Source organism: Silurus meridionalis, chromosome 6 (genome assembly GCF_014805685.1).
Source record: "Silurus meridionalis isolate SWU-2019-XX chromosome 6, ASM1480568v1, whole genome shotgun sequence".
Taxonomy (NCBI): domain Eukaryota; kingdom Metazoa; phylum Chordata; class Actinopteri; order Siluriformes; family Siluridae; genus Silurus; species Silurus meridionalis.
Window position 1 is genome coordinate 2,131,156 of NC_060889.1, and position 17,760 is coordinate 2,148,915.

A 17,760-nucleotide genomic window follows, 5' to 3' on the forward strand; every position below is an offset into this window, starting at 1 on the left:
TGAATTTACATATATATTGTTTTCTCTTTCTTTCTTTTTTTTTTTCACAGGAATCTTGCGTACGGCAGTCCCCGATTTGGACAGAGAAACCCAGGATCAGTACCTCGTAGTACTCCAGGCTAAAGACATGGGCGGCCATCTCGGAGGGCTTTCCGGAACCACTACGGTTACCGTGAAACTGACAGATGTCAATGACAATCCTCCGCATTTCACCCAGAGTGAGTACTAACAGACTGTTATGGACAAAAATACAGGGATGCCTGGCATTTTCAATCGTATATGGTTCTTCCCCAAACTGTTATCACAAAGTTAGAAGCATACAATTGTATAGGATGTGATTGAATGTAGTATCATTAAATTTAGTAGCCGGTTCTTTGAAGATATGCTTTACATGAGTTGGAGTGGAAGATCTCCTGCTAGAGAGCTCTGACCCTGACCCTACTTAACACCTTTGGAATGAATCAGAATGCTGAGTCCACCCCAAGCCTTCTCACCTCTCCAACATCAGTCCCCCTGATTACTACATGAGAAATGGGATGTTCAAAAAGCCCAATTATACAACCAGATCGCCACAAACTTTTATCCATATAGTGTTATTGAGATTATATGGCTGGAATCTACCAAAACAGACCCCAATATTCAAGTAATAAAAAAATTAAGGATGAAATATTGCTGAAAATCATTTACTATACTGTTGAGATGGACTTTTCAAATCACAAATCACTAACTGGAATCTACTGTCTCTGTTTGTCATATTGAGAACATCATTACCATGGTAGAGCATGGCAGGGGTAGCCTTATGCTGTGGGGATGCTTTTCATCAAGATAAAACCGGTCACAGTTGAGCGGAAGATGGATGGCAAGTCCTTGATGAAAATCTGTGAGAAACTCTGGTCTAAGACAAAGGCTCTTGATGGCCAACAGAACAATGACTCTGATCATATTCTAAAAGGTACCCTAGAGTGGTCCTCACCAGCAAAGGTGGTGGAATGGTTCCTGGGTAAAACGGTGAGATTGCAGTTTGGTGGGGAATCTGAATCAAGAGTTTAAAACTGCAGGACTTGAGCAATTTTACCTACAGGAGGGGGGAGAAGATTCCAGAAGTGCAATGTTGATTAAGAGACAATAGACTTACAGCTGTATTTTCCAGAGAAGCCAGAGGTGAGAACAAAATACAGCTAAACATGGAACATAAAACAAAGGTTTGGTATATGCATCAAGCTGGCTGTAATACTTGTCAAAGGCATGATGGCAACAAAGGGGTATTTATATACCTATGAATTATACATGGAAGTAGAGACAGATGCGAATGAGACAAGTGAACATGAGGACCAATGACAGGACAGGGATTGAGACATTAGAGAAAACAAGCACATATACACACATGGCTTTGAATCTTGAGAATGTGATGTGAAAGTGCATTGCAACGCAAGCCAGCATGGGCAAATAGAGTGAGTGCGGAAAACAGTGACATTGGGTAAAATTACACAATGTAGGGAAGTTCAAGAGGGGGTAAATACTTATGCAAACCAGTGTATACTGGTATGTGTATGTTAAATCCTTAATAGACAAATGTAGCAAACTTAGTTCAGATAATAGGATGCTATGACAATGCGTTGTTCATACACAGTATGGTTATTCACACACACAGAGGCAAATGCATCCTATTGTAGTCTTTTCTCTGGTAGTTTCTTTATACTATGTTTTTTATTCACCCACACCATTTGTGAATGTGTAGAAGCTCATGTAGGACATGCTCTGACAAACAGGCATGGCTAAGAGGCTTTGCTTTCTTTAGGACTATGACAATGCCGATGCCCTTGTGGGGCTGGAGGACTGAATGCATTGCAAATTTTGGCCTTTTTCTAGTTTCTCGATCTTTCTCTCGCTCTCTCTCTTGCTGTCTGTCTTAGTATAAAAAAAGTGCCAATTAATAACCCAAAATATATCCTCGACAAAGTGTCCTAGGACGATATGCAAAAAGAGGGTTTTCTTGCAGATTTTAAAAATGTCCTAAACATCTTATGATTTCTGGAAGTTCATGCACAAATGGCATTTGAAAGTAAGACCCCTACACTGGCTCAAACAGCTAATCTTGAACCATCAGTTTTTAAACTCATGCAGACATGTGTTGGTTAAGGCTCTAAGTTTCTAATCAGAAGGACGGGGATTTATGCCCTGTAATTGCCAAGTTGCCACTCTCAGTGCCCTCGAGCAAGGCCCTCTGTGCTCCAGGGGTGCGGTATCATGGCTGACCCTACACTCTGATCCCAGCTTCCCAACATCGCTTGGATATGCAAAGAAAGATTTCCAAACATTCATATTCTTGATCTTAGCTGACAGGACCTGAAACCCGATGTGGCCTTCTGCTATCATAACCTGTACTCAACCATCAAGGTTGGATGTGTTGTGTGTTCTCAAATGCTTTGCTGCTCGCCACATATGTTACGAGTGGTTATTTGAATTATTGTGGTCTTCCTGTCAGCTCAAACCTCTTTAGTCATGTTTTGCACAAGAAAGTGTATTGATTTTGCATAAATATCTCAGGAGATCAGCAGTTACTTAAACAGTACCTGAAGCACTTGACCTGTATCTGTCTGAGAATTCTATTTATAGTGAAACATGGGGGTGGTAGCATTATGCTGAGGAGATGCTTTTGATCAGCTGGAAACTGGTCACGGTTGAGTGGAAAATGGTTGGAGATAAATATAGGACAATCCTTGATGAAAACATTTAAGAGAATTGGGTCGGAGTTTTTTTTAGGTTAGTGTTCTAAGAGGGCCATGACTCTAAGCATATTGTAAAAGCTATGTTGGAATGACTCATTGTCAAAGGTGAGATATTAATCTGGTTAAGAATCAGTGTTAAGACCTGTCAAGAACTAATCATCTTAAGCAATTCTGCCAAGAAGAATAGTTCTGCTAAGGTATTTTTTCTGCTGATATCACATGATTGATCTATTGGATAATTGAATACTGAATACATTATAGCTAACCTGATAGGTGCCAATTCATCCTTCCTGAACTCCTTACAATATATTACTGGCAAGACTACCATGCTGTAGAGGCAAGGCCAGATTAGACCAGAGCTATTTGATCAAGGGGTCACTGTCATGGAATTGACTCTTATTACGCTGGTAGCTTCTTTGGTGGCAGCATCAATGAAGGTGACAGAAACCAACTGGCACTTTTAATGAGCCTGAAAATGTTCTAGGACTCACTGGATGTGTAGCTCTTTTGTTTCTGACAGTTTTAATTTACATTTGCAGCACTGTTTTTATCGCCTAGGGCACAACCAACAGGGTGGGTAGGTGGAGGATACAGTGAGCACCCCATGCCACTCCATTGCCCTCACCTATTTAAACTATTTATATGTTTAATATACAGAATGTGTACTTACTTGAATTCATGCACTTTTTCAATGTTTATTAAATGTGTTTAAACTTTTTTTATGCTGTTGGGGCACTTTGGAAAAGTGTAGTGAATAACCTGGTGGGCCTATAGTACCTGTAGGTTTGCATTTTTTTTAAAGGGTTATGTTCATCGTCAGACATGTCAAAAATTGCAGTGCTTTCGAACTTTGTTTATTAAACCACCATCATACAAGGATTTTAATGGTTGCTTTCAGGAATCCTAATAATCTATCTGACCCAATATTCCATTATTGTCAATAAAGGTTCATTTTGTTATAAACATGTAGCTGTCAGGGGTCATGGGGTATTTTTGGTGGAAAAGTCTAACAAAGGTCAAGTAATGGGGAAATTGTTTGCTCAATCGTAAAGGACCTTGGGGACATGGCAGGTTAGTGTTAAAGATTTTTTGGTTAAAAGGCCATAAGTTTAAATCACAAAACCAGCCAACTGCCACTGGTAGCCGCTTAAACAAGGCCCTTAACCCTCATCTGCTCAGTATAAACAAGATAATTGTAAGTCATCCTTGAAACAGGCATTTGCCAAAAGTACTTAGATGTTCAGCGGTAATTTAGTGTCATCTTTGGAGTGACAGCAATTTATGTTACCAATTTTATTTGCAACTTATTTCATCACATTTTGCCATTTCTTACTTGTTTATGCACCTGCCCCCAAGGAGGAGAAGATTTTCTTTTTGAGTTTATTTGACCTGAATTACTAAGTAATGAACAAAACACGAGGGTTAAAGTGTCCTCAGAAAAAGGAAGGGAAAAAAAACCAGATATGGATGATTAGTATGCAGTGAAGTAAATATTTCCTCTATTCGTGGTCTTTTGCCTGGAACTGAATTTTAAAGAAAGGAGATATTTAAAGAGCTCAAGGAAAAGCGCATATGTACAGTACTTGTCTAAACCTGAGCTAGAATTAGATGGTGATAAACAGTCCTTTGTACAGAGGTACTCAACCAATGGGTCTGACCCAGTACTATCATGGAAGATATGTTCCTGGGTCACAAGAACCTGGGCAAATGTGTATAAATAGGACATCGTATTATGTATTGGGAGGTGCTAGCCAAGTGGTGAAGGCATTGGTCTTTGGGTCCGGGGCTTGTGGGTTTGAGTTCCGGCCACACAAGGCTGCCACTTTTAGGCTCTTGATCAAGGCGCTTAACCCCCAATGGGTGCTCATTTGTGGGAATGAAGATAAGGTACCAATGGATGGTCCCAAGCCTGGCTTCGAAAGGAATAGGGTGGGCATTTGGCTTGCAACCCAACCCCGTTACAAAACTTCTACAGAAACTGCAAGTAAGCCATCAAGCCCACCCAGTGCACATTATGGCATCTGAGGACTTAAGTATATATTTATATACTAAATTTACATCCAGACCTTCAAGCCACCCCCTACCTTTGCAAAATGTCAGAATAGCTTTGTTTTTATAAAATTGAGGTTGGGATGATCAGTTGCATTGTATCATGCATTGTCCTGTAAATACTTTAGTATTTAAGGTCTGGGTTTGGACGACTTCTCTTCTGGTCAGAAATGAAATTTGCGCAAAAGGTCACCCCCTTTCCCCGAAAAGCACTTCACAATTAATTGACTTTCTGTCAGATTGCTTAAGACGGTGCCGGAATAAGATTGATCTGAAAGTAGTACAAGGGCCGAGGGTCCTAATGGAACGAGACATGACAGAATTAAGGGCGCATTAGTCGAGATTTGCCTTTGAACCATTTTTCATGCTTTTCTATCAGGCATCATGTTTGAACATTTTAAACATAGTGCCATTCTCCCTTCTTCAGTCATCTTTTTTCTGTAGAAAAACAAAACAAACCATGCATTTCTGTGAGGAATGGTAGCTTCCCTGCAGTTTAAACCTCCTCTGGAGTCCCATAATATCTCTTTCTTTCACTCTCTCACTCTCAGTCTGTTACTCGCTCTTTCTTTCTGAGCTTACCTTATGTTTCTTTCTCGGCCTAACAGGATATATCGCTTTCACCTTATCCATCATTCTTCTCGAGATATCTCAAATTGTGCTTGCAGGTATTTTATAACACGATCAAAGGCGGCCTCCTTGCAATTCTGCTCGATTACTTTAAATGGCTTTTGAAGAAAAGAAAAAAAAGTGGTCCAAAACCTGCAAGGTCAATTCTGCCTCACATGTTTTTTTTTTTATTTTATTTTTTTTTTTTATACCTTTAATGTAATAATCCAAGTGAAAAATAACATGTTTTTGGTGGGAACAATAAAGCAAAAGCAAGAAAATAAAAAGTTTAACCTGGTAACAAGTTTTCTGCCAAAATAGATTCATATTTGAAGTCTTCCAAGATGCATTTAGCCGTGTCGTGTAAAACTTTCACTTCAATACGTGACAGTTTGACGTGATCAAAGCCTATACAATGAAGAATCATGGAAGCAATAATCAGGGTGTGCTTTGTCATTTCAATGCATGATCCAAAGGTGAAAAGCCTCCTGATATGAAGCAGAACATATTACAATAAAACGACTCCTCATACAAACAGTAGATAATCTTGCTTTAGTGATGGACAAAGTACAAAAACCATGTAGAGATACAGTGCTCCCTTTAAATTTTCATTTGAGTAACAGTACAAAAGTATTTGCTTTTAAATACACTTAAGTATCCAAAGTGGTTAGGATTCGGCACTCTCACCTCTGCGGCACGGGTTCGATTCCTGGTCAGGGAACCAACACCAGCCATTAGGGTTGCACAAGCCAATGCACTCTTAGTGCCGGTTCCAAGCCCAGATAAATGAGGGGGGTTGCGTTAGGAAGGGCATCCAACGTAAAAACGTGCCAAATCGAACATGCATACAGATGATCCGCTGTGGCGACCCCTAATGGGAGAAGCCGAAAGAAAGTATGTATGTATCCAAAGTACTATGATTTATTATGACTATAATGTTCCTATTATCATTTTTGACACAAGTCTCTTCGCTGATCTTAGTTTATGTGAAAAGACTCTAATGTGACTCTCAGCACACTGATCTATGAATAGAATGATATTAATGAGCTAAACACTGATTGATTTCTATTCATGAACCCAAACCTTCTTTTGAAGGAATGACTGATTTAGCAAAAGGTATTTTAGAAAAAAAGTATGATATTTAACTTTCAAATGTAGTGAAGTAAAATTCTCCCCAAATGGAAATAATTGAGTAAATTACAGATACGTGAAAAAGCTACTTAATTACAGTGACGAATTGCATTTGCTTTGCTACTGTCCACCACTGTCCTTCTCATACCATGGTCACTTAACCTCATTGATAAAGATAAATCAAATGTTGTTGAGGTTTGCAGTGTTAAATCTGACGGAATGGGTAAAAATAATGCTTCACTTTATCACTTATTTACAGTGCAATAAGATTACATTTATTTGAATGAATAGTGATTAAAAGAGAATGTGAATGTATTAATGAAGCTGTTGAAGTTACACAGCTTACAATAAGATTTCTAATTTTGAACTTCCCATTCCACATTTAGTCCCCATTTGCTATTATAGTAACCTCCATTCTTCTTGGAAGATGTTCTACTGGTTTTTGGAGCGTCTAAAGTCAGGTCCTGAGGTAGATGGGTGGGTGATGTGAGGAGGCCTGGTTTTGCAGTCTGCATTCACATTCATATATAGTAGGATTGAGCTCTAAAGCAGGTTACACAGGATCTTCCAACCCATGGAAACCATAATGGGTTGCATTTGCAAAACATAGATTTGGCAACCACGATAATAGCACCGTGCTCACGAATGCACGCACGCATTGAGCCGAACATTTTTCATACTGGCAATTTTCCATGTTTTATCGGTGCCAAAAATAAGAGAAAGCTACTAAATGATAGGCTAATCAAACGCCATATTAGCTGTAATACCATCCTACGAAGTGTCGACTCTTTCTGACAGGAGAGTCTTCATTTAATAAAAACATTTATTAACACACTAACCTCTTTTTGTTTATATGGGTGTTTTTTTTTTTCCCACCGATCGGGCAATTACACGCAATCTTCACACTTCGTTAGGAACGTTTTTAGTTGCCAGTTCCAAGCCTGGTGCGCTAATGTGGAGGAGCTTTGCGTCGGCTTAGTGATGCTTAGATAAGCAGATTTTGTGACGGATCACTACACCGCTCGACCCAATAAGAATTTTCGACGCGATGACTAGATGAACGATGAGTTCTTACGTATCAGTCGTTTATTTCTCTGGAGCCTGTGACAGAGAAAGGAAGGAGGGATGTTAAGAGAAGGAAGTCGAGGAACAGCTCGAGTTTAAGAATAGAGTGGAGAAATGATAATCACGGTAATTTGTCCTTAGGGACAGTAAATGAAAGAAACGAGGTAAAAGGGAAGATGTGCACAAAGAAAACACAGAGGCTGGAAAGTGGCAGTCACACAGCCAGGAACAGGAAGCAGACTTAAATCTGCTCAAATATACTGCAGGAGCTTTTTTTTCATTTATAGACGGATGTCTCTGAGTGCTCATGCTTTTGTATCATCTGTTACACAAGCACTGTTCATTCCATCTGGCTATCACACGTGCACACAATTATATCCTAGTCTCACATGCAGTGTGACTCAAACACTGTCTGGCATTCGACTTAAAAACACACACACTGAGAGAATAAAGCGAGATAAAGAAACTCAGAGGTGGCAAACTTTGTCGTTTACCTAAAAGGCTAATTCTCTCCCTTCATCACTCCATCCCACTCGTTCTTTTCGTCTACGTCCATCTGGCTCGCCTTTAAAAGCATCGCAGGGGCCAATCATTCACGCCGAAAATAAAAACACAAGTGCCCAAATGGGTCTCTTTCCCCTCACTCATCAAAACACTTACCGCGTGCTCACGGCAACGTCGTAAATCACATTTATTAACAGCAACATTTATGCCCTCATAAGCCCATAAATCTCATTTCCACTGCCGCCCCTATGCTCGCGCGTATCTCCTAGTCCGCGCGATGATTAATACAAAAGAGCGTTGAAATAAGACACTGTGGCAATATGATGACAAGCTCAGCTTCAAATCATGTTTGAAGACACTCGTGATGGAGACAAATCTGTAGACGGAGGCAAGTTGTATGTGTAACGGAGTTCTTCTAGAGGTATTCACGCTTTGTCAGACGTACTTGTCCCATAGATTACTCAGTTGACAGGGAAAATACATATCTAAGTCTGAGATATACAATGGTGTGAAAAATGAAGGTTTTTATTATTGAGGTAAAACAAAATCCAAAACTACATGGCCCTTTGTGAAAAAGTGTTTGCCCCTAAACCTAATACCTGATTGGGCCACCCTTAGCAGCAACAGCGTTTGTGATAACTTGCAAAGAGTCTGTTACAGCACTTTGGAGGAATTTCGGTCCACTGATCTATGCAGAATTGTTGTAATTTAGCCACATTGGAGGTTTTTTGGCGCATGAACCACCTTTTTAAGGCGTAGTTGGAGATTTGGATTTTGTTTTCCCTCAATAATAAAAACCTTTATTTAAAAACTGCATGTTGTGTTCACTTGTGTTTTCTTTTATTAATATTTAAATTAGTTTGATGATCTGAAACATTAAAGTGTAATGCAAAATAATAAGAAATCAGGAAGGGGGCACACACTTTTACACCACCGTAGCTCCATCACTGTAGAAATGGAGTCATTAACAAAGTGAAGGTTCTTCGTTCTGGTCTTTTGGAACATGTTGGGCTCTCAATCTTGATTCGTTTCTTGTTCCCTGCTGATGAAAAAACATCCTCATATCGTAATACTGCCACCACTATGCTTCGCTGTGTGATATGGTCTTTAAAAGATTGTGTGATAAACTCACTAAACTTTTTATCATTATTGTGTTGGCCACTCATTGGTTTGTAGAGTGCCATCTAGGGTTAGAGTAAGGGTTAGGGTCTGCTGCCACGCATTTTTTTTATTAATTTATTGATGGTTGTGTGGTATGTTCAATGTGTGAGATAATAAATAACCATTGATAGATAATAGTTTTTCTAAAGCAATGCCCAGGACCTTCTATTGGATCATGATGGCAATTCATTGTTTGAAGTCATGTCTTAAAACTCATTTGTTTGTTGTTTGTCTTGATTTCTATGATTATCACACAATTGTACAGTGCCCTAGGGCATTTGGAAATATGCCTTTAAATAAAATGTATTATTATTATTCTTTATTTAGATATGCTCTTTAACAAACGATGGATTTTACAGAAATAGATCTTGTGACACAGGTAGACTCCATCATATCTAATAGAAACCAGAACATGTAGGGGTTGCAATGCAACAGCTTGGACTTTGGGTTGTGGGTTTTGAGTTCATTCATGACATTTCATTCATGTCAGGCAATATGACATTCAAACTTTATGATGGGTAAAGGAAATAACAAGGAAAATTCATTATGACACCTGTTAGTGGGTGGGATATATGAGGCAGCAAGTGAACATTTTGTCCTCGAAGTTGATTTGTTAAAAGCTGGTAAAATGGCCAAGCGTAAGGTTTTGAGCGAGTTTGACTTGGGTCAAATTGTAAATGCTAGACGACTCGATCAGAGCATCTCCAAAACTGCAGCACTTGATGGCTGTTCACGGTCTGCATGGTCAGTATCTATCAAAAGTGGTCCAAGGAAGGGACAGAGGTAAACCAAGGCTCATTGATGCATGTGGAAAGCGAAGGCTGACCTGTGTGGTCTGATCCAACAGACCACAATTGCTGAAGAAGTTAATGCTGTAATGCACAATGTGTCAGGACTTTTTTGGGGGCGTTAATATAAGTATATGCCTGGTCAGTGTATTATTCCAGTGTATTATTCCAGTTAATTCCATTGCAGGTTCACGAAAATTTCGAGCTGGTTGAATGTTTAATGTATGTTTTGTCCCAGGATCCTACCCAAGGTTTGAGATACTCCCAGTGGTCTGTGATGCATTAAAGATTACTTGTTAGAATGCATAAAATTGCAGTCCAAGGGCCAGGCATTCAGGCATAAAGGATTCACAAGGGAAGGTGAGAGAGGGAGGAGAGACGCACTTCCATGTCATGGCTACACTGACATTATAATTTGAATCAGAATTAGTTCCGGATCTTGCTGCTTTAAAACGGCACTCCCCCCGGTGGTGCTGATGATTTGGTCCGATTCAAAAAGTAGAGTGGAGAATTTATTTGGCTCCCTGGCTCCCTGGCTCCCTGTCCACTGTTTTGAAGGGGATCTGTAGGGGATCAGCAGGTTGATAAAAAAAAAAATGCTCATGAAATCATACAGCACACTTTTCCGGATTGGTCCCTAAAGCCGTGTAAGGCTGTGGTAATGCTTTAACACCTTTTTTTTCTAAAGTCAGGCAACTGAAGAAAGGATCAGTGGGAGTAACTGGTAGTGCCTTTTGGGGGCATGGGGGTTTAACATAAATTCACTCTCAAGGGCAAGTAGTCAGAGAGTAGAATGGCAACGGGTGAAGGATCAGGAGGATCAGGAGTTGTGCTGACTAAGCAGTTAGTAAATTAACACAAAACAAAAAAAACCCCAAATACTTCATAAAGCTTAATGATAAAGTCTAACTTAGAAGTAGTGGGGCTTGGGGGTTCAACCAGAGCCTTGACCACTAAACAACAGCTGCAACAGTAACTGGTAAAAAAAAATTTCAGACTGGTAATGGTACTGGCATGGTTTTAACCAAGCATCAACTGCTGGGATTTTGAGAAACTTTAACATATAAATACGATAATTGCTATTTGCAAGTGCATCTTCCAAATGCTGTAAATGAAATTGGCTGCAAACAAAGTACATATACTGCCTCTGTATCATATGCCTGTTTAATTATTATTATTTTACCATCTAAATCACGGTTTTTCCAACTGCCTGGCTATTTGGCAGCGCCCTCCATAGTGTACCCGACTAGTCTATACAACACCTACTCTGCAGTGGGTGAAAATTGATACGAACTGAATTAATATTGACCTGAGAAATGTAGTTAGGCTGACATTGTCTATTACTCAGCGATTTTTAAAGGGAAAAAGCCCCGTAATCGGTAGAATACATCAGCGGACTGCACGTTTTTCCTTTGCAGAGCAAAAGGGGCATTAAGGGGAAGGTGGCAAATGATTTCTCTTCCCTTGTCAGAGCCTGGCAGAACGCCTTCTTGCAGAATAACAGGAGTTAAAGTGATTCCCATTGTTCAGCGGCTTGGCAGGGAGGCGAGTGAGCGAGCGAGAGCGAGGCGGACAGAGTGAGAGCAGTCATTTCTACTATAATGTGAGTTCGCTCAGCAGGGTGCCTGCATCACTCTGATGAACTTAGCTGTTGTATATGGCACCACGGATGTCTCTGACACTCGACCGCAAGCCTGCTGCTTGTTCTCTCCGAGAAAATGCAAGGGATGCTGGGAACACATGAGTAGCCTTTGTAAACACCCAGAGAAAGAGAGGGAAGATCCGCTTGAGTGAACTTCAAAATTCCAGATTAATTCTAAGACTTCAGGTGCAGGCCAAATAAACCTCCAACCTTATTCTCTAAAGCAGTGGGGTGCAGTGATTTCAGGGATCAGTGATGCATAACCCGGACACTCGAGAGAATGTTCTCCAGATATGTGTGGATATATGAAATAAGATTTTTCAAGTGTTATTTGTGTCACAACCTGTGAAACCCTTCACCAACAGAAACTACTATATATTGTTTTGAAAATATACCACAGGACCAAAATCTCATTCCGGACTTAGTACCACTCCCCACCATTCATATTCTGAAAAAACAGTTCAGTACATTTGGGGGTCATGCAATGGTGATTTGACCCACATTTGTTGGCAATGGTGAGGTCATGCACTGATGTCAAGCAGGACAATAAATAGTACAAATGTATACTATATACTATAAATTTTGTATGTTAGACTATATACTATACATAGATACAGAAATTACTATATATTATACTTAAAATAAACATATAGGAACAAAACTTAGAAATTAGATGTTTAGTCCCACTCCTCTCCTTTCCTGTGAATCGGAAAGGCAGTTCGCTACATTTTAAAGTCATGCTATGGCGATTTGCCACACAGTTGTTTGGTGAGGTCATGCACTGATTCTGAAGAACATTTCAGATAGTTTCAGATACAAAAATGATATAAATAGTAGAAATGTGTACATATATATATATATATATATATATATATATATATATATATATATATATATATATAGTTTCACCATTCAGAAACTATATATAGTACTGAAAAAATAATATTGTGCCAAAACTTAGTGAACATCACATTCCGAACATCACAGATCTAGCTCGACTTTCCACTATTTATATTCTGGAAACACAGTTTGCTACATTTGGGAGTCATGCTATGGTGATTTGCCCCACAGCTGTTGGCAATGGTGAGGTCAGGCAGTAATGTCAAGCAAGAAGATTTCAAATAGTTTCAGATACAAAAACGATACTATAAATAGTAGAAAACTATACTATATTCTATACATGCTATATACTATACCATATACCATAAATAAATACAGAATCTAAACTTTAAACAGTTTAAATTCAGAAAGTACTATATAATATACTGCAATACACAATATAGGGCAAAACCATCATCATCTCATTTCAGATTTAAGCCCACTCCCCACTATTCCTTTTCTGGAAAGGCAGTTTTTTCACATTTAGGAGTGATGCTATGGCCATTTGCCCCACATTCGTTGGTAATAACGAGGTCCTGCACTGATGTCAAGCAAGAGGAAGGTGATTGGTGTCAGGTTTAGGGCTGTGTTTTCTTTTACTCCAACCTTGGCAAACATGAATCTTGCTTTATAGGGACGTATCAGCTCAGTGGTTAAGATGTCAGACTTTTGATCGAATGGTCGTGAGTTCAAATTCCAGCACTACAAAATTGCCACTGCTGGGGCCTTGAGCAAGACCCATAACCCTCGACTGCTCAGTTTTATGAATAAGATCATTGTCACAAGAGCCGATTGCTGTAAATGTAAATTAAGCACAGTATCATTGTCATGCTGAAATTTGTAAAGCTACGGTTTAGAGTTAGAAGAAGATATAATAGAATAGCCTTTATTTGTCACATATACATTACAGCACAGTGAAATTTGTTCTTCGCATATCCCAGTTTTGCTTGGAAGCTGGGGTCAAAACGCAGGGTCAGCTATGATACGGCGCCCCTGCACAGAGGGTTAAGGGCCTTGCTCAAGGGCCCAAGAGTGGCAGCTTGGCGATACCGGGGCTTGAACCCCTGACCTTCCGATCAGTAATCCAGTGCCTTAACCACTGGAGCTACCACTCCCCAATTAGACAAAGACAAAGACCCCTTAGACAAAGACATACAAAGACTTTCTATACAGTTGTATGGTTTTCAAATTTGTGGAAACAATCTAGAGAACATTCGAATAAGGTCGTAAAGAGTTCCACAAACTGTTTAACCACACAGTGTACGTTTAATTTTTGGCATGTCCATATCTAGCAGTTACCAACCTGTCTTAAGTTGTCCAGTTGGCTTGTTCTTGTTATGACCCCCCTGAAAACGGTTGTGTTTGTTGTTTTGACCTTCGACAGTCGTATCTGATCCTGACTCATTAGGCATATGCCAATTTATGAAACTACACCATATGGACATATGCTTTGGGAACACCCCATTCCACATTTAGTCCCCATTTGCTGGTATAATAACCTCCACTCTTCTGGCAAGATGTTCCACTAGATTTTGGAAGTGTGTTGTGGAAATTTGTGCTTTTTAACCACAAGTGCATTAGTATAGTCAGGTACTGATGTACTGTAGGATGAGGATATGTGTGCATTTCCAATTCATCCCAAAAGCGTTCAATAGAGATCTATAGCAGAACTTCCACTCCAGTTCACGAAAACCATATCTTCATGGAAGTCAATTTGTGCATAGGAGCATTGTCATGCTGGAACACATTTTGGGTCTCTTAGTGGAAGTGAAGGGACAATTGAATGCTACCATGCAATTGTACATCCTGTACAATTGCGTTCCTCCTGTTTTTAGGAAGAACCGCATATGGCTGGAAAAGTCAGGTTTCTCAATGCTTTTTGTCCATATAAAGTGTCTAACAAATTGATCAAACCGTAGCATCTTTAGCCAGACTTGATGGCATTGTGAATAAAAAAAAATTTTCGAGCCTTTCGCTGAAATATATTGATGTTTCCTTAAAGCAGAGCTGTCAAGGTTTATTACTGGTCAGAACCAGATATGCAAGTTGTTGTTTTTTTCCGTGTTTATTTATTTTTTTGTAGGACGCCTCATATATCTTGTTTATTCATCCTCTTTTGCGTGAGGTGAATCCGAAGTGCACGTCTGAAGCAATGCATGCAGCATTTAGAAGCGCTCCGTTTGAAATGCACCTCCCTGTGCGACAAGCTGGCTTGCAGGGCTATGGGTCGGCTCCTGTTTATCAGTTTACCCCAACAGTCTTTCTCTCTCTCTCTCACTTTCTCTCGCTCTGTTTGCATGTAAATAGGATCTGATATCTGATATTTTCTAGGATGCACGTTTTTGTGACAGCTTATGAACACACATATAGACAAACACACACACACACACACACACACACACACACACACACACACACACACACACAAACATGCTCATAGGATTTGGCTGTGTCTCATTCAGTGCTAATTAAAATGACCCGAGCCTCCATCACCAGGCATTGCTTGGGTGGATGAGGTTTTTCAATTTTGTTCTGCTTAGAAATTCCGGACACAAAATAACAACAAAAGAAAATCGCAGTAGTGCCGATAAGAAAGAAATAATTAGCTGTAATTCCAGTATTAGTTTTGTGTGCAGGGAAAGATCCATAATTAAAACCGTGGTCACCTCTTTTTTATACACAACCAAATTCCAAAATAGTGTTGGACTGCTGTAAAAAAAAAAAACCCAGAATGCATTGATTTACAAATCACATAAAGTCATACTTTATTTATAATAGAACATCAAAAATGTGTCAAATTTTGAAATTGAGGAAAAAAAACACTGTTATTTTAACTGTCATGGCTGTAACACGTCTTGAAAACCATGGGCAGGGCAACGAAAGGCTGGAAATGTAAGTGCTACTGAAAAGAAACAGCTGGAGGAATGTTTTGCAACTAATTAGGTTAATTGGCAACAGGTCAGAAACAATGGGTATAAAGAGAGTATCTTAGGGAGGCATAGACTCTTTTAGAAGTCGTTTAATGGTTAAAGCATTGGACTTTGGATCAGACGGTCATGAGTTTAAATCCCAGCCATGCCAAGTTCTCACTCCTGGGCACCTGAATTCATTGTATGAATGAGACAAATGTAAGTCACTCCAAATAAGAGAGTCTGCCAAATGCCATAAATGTAAAACGGTTAAAGCTTTGGACTTTGGATCAGAAGGTTACGAGTTCAAATCCCAGCCTCACCCTGATCTCACCATGATCTCACTCCAGGGCCTGTTACCCTTTTGCCGTTTAGTTGAATGAATGAGACAAATGATTCATTATCCTTTTCAATAAGGGTGTCTGCCAATATGGTTAAAACATTAGTCTTTGGTTTAGAAAGTTACAGGCATAAATCCCACCTTCAGCTAGCTCCCACTCCTGGGCCCTTGAGCAAGGTCCTTAACCACTCCGCTGCTCAGTTGTAGGAATGATACAAATGTGGTTAAAGCATTGAACTTTGGTTCAGAAGGTCATTAGTTCAAACCCGAGACTCACCTAGATCAAAGCCCAGACTCACCAAGATCTCACTCCTGGGCCCCTCAACCACTCCGCCATTCAATTATACGAATGAGACAATTCTAAATTGTTTTCGATAAAACTGTCAAAGTAAAGATGGGCAGTGGTTCACCAATCTGGAGAAGGTGGAAGCTCAGAGGTTAAGGCTATGGGTTACTGATTAGAAGGTCAGGGGTTCAAGCCCCGGTATCGCCAAGCTGCCACTCTTTTGGGGCCTTGAGCAATGCCCTTAACCCCTTTGTGCTCCAGGGGCACTGTATCATGGCTGAATTTGCGCTCTGACTCCTGCTTCCTAACACCAATCAGCTAAAAACTATCTACAAATTGTGGATTCTATATATCTCACTATCTACAGTACATACTGTCATTATAAGATTCAGAGAATCTGGAGAAATCTCTAGGGACAAGGGTGAAAATCGATAATGGATGCCTGTGATCTCAGGTCCTCAGGCAGCACTCCATTAAAAACAGGAATGAAGTATTGGAAATCTTTGCATAGGCTCAAAAACACCTCAGGAAATTACTGTCTGTGAACACAGTTGCAGGTTAAAGCCTTAAAGAAGAAGCCACACGTGAACATGATCTATAAATACCATTGAGGCCAAGGTTTATTTAAAATGGGCTAAAGTCAGATGAATTAAATTTTTTAATTCTTTACAAAAGTGTTTCAACATTTTTGGAATTGGGGTTGTAATTTGCTGTGTATTTATTTATTAATTAATTAAATTTTTCATTTATTCATATTTATTTTTCAGTGAAATTCACAGCTGGAGACACATTGCGCTTACACACATTCTTCTCCGCCGCCATCTCTTTTTCCAATTCCATCCATTCGCTCATCTCTCCCTCTATGTCATCTCTCCTTTATGTAATCCAGCCATTTTTTGTTTCTCTGCACTCTCTTAATTCCCCCCTGACCCCCCAACCCCCAATCCAATGAAACACGAACAAGGTCCAGACGTCTCCTTTTGCAGTACTGTCACATCACGTCGCTTTCTCCGGAAATTCGGCACAATTTATCATCGTGTATCATGTCGAGTTTCATAAATCGCATGTATCCTCAACGCATTTCTGACTTTGAAAAATGCCCTAAGAGCCATTTGCACTCGATGCAAAAGCTAATGAGCCAGTCAGTCAATACTTTGTCACTGTTCTTACAAAGCAGCTCACAACAATCTCATGGATACGCTGCGTCATGGGGCCACAATGAAATGTTTTTCATCAATGTAGTCCATCTGCCACTATTAGTTCAAACCTCAAGAAATTGACATGTCTATTCTTGAAACAATTCAGTTCCTTTCCGAATTCTTACCACAAAGTTTGATCCACACAATTTCATAAATTGTATATGTATTTGGAATTATTAGCATTTCATTTTCTCCACACTTGAACTAGGAGCCCCAGCCCCATGAAGATCTCCTGATATAGAGCTCTGACCCTCATCCATACCGAACACCTTTGAGATAAATTGAAATGCACCCCAAGCCTTTTCACCACACCTATATCAATACCTGCCTTTACTAATACCCTTTTATTAGTAAATCTCCACAAAATGTAGGTAAAAATTTATATTGTATGGTATTTTCAGAAGTGTAGAAGTTCATATACAGCAAATGGGAACTAAATATGGAATATGTTCCAAGAGCCCATAGTCAG

The 17,760-nt window shown here is 39.7% G+C and overlaps 1 protein-coding gene across 3 annotated transcripts in view; it reads left to right on the forward strand.

Annotated features, from left to right (window-relative positions):
- Positions 1–17,760, forward strand: part of LOC124387626 — a 152,003-nt gene that overhangs the window by 89,993 nt on the left and 44,250 nt on the right. For all 3 annotated transcript variants that reach the window (XM_046852056.1, XM_046852055.1, XM_046852057.1), the window contains exon 5: positions 51–218. In XM_046852056.1, the coding sequence (XP_046708012.1) occupies positions 51–218 (168 nt within the window). The remainder of the gene's footprint in view (positions 1–50; positions 219–17,760) is intronic.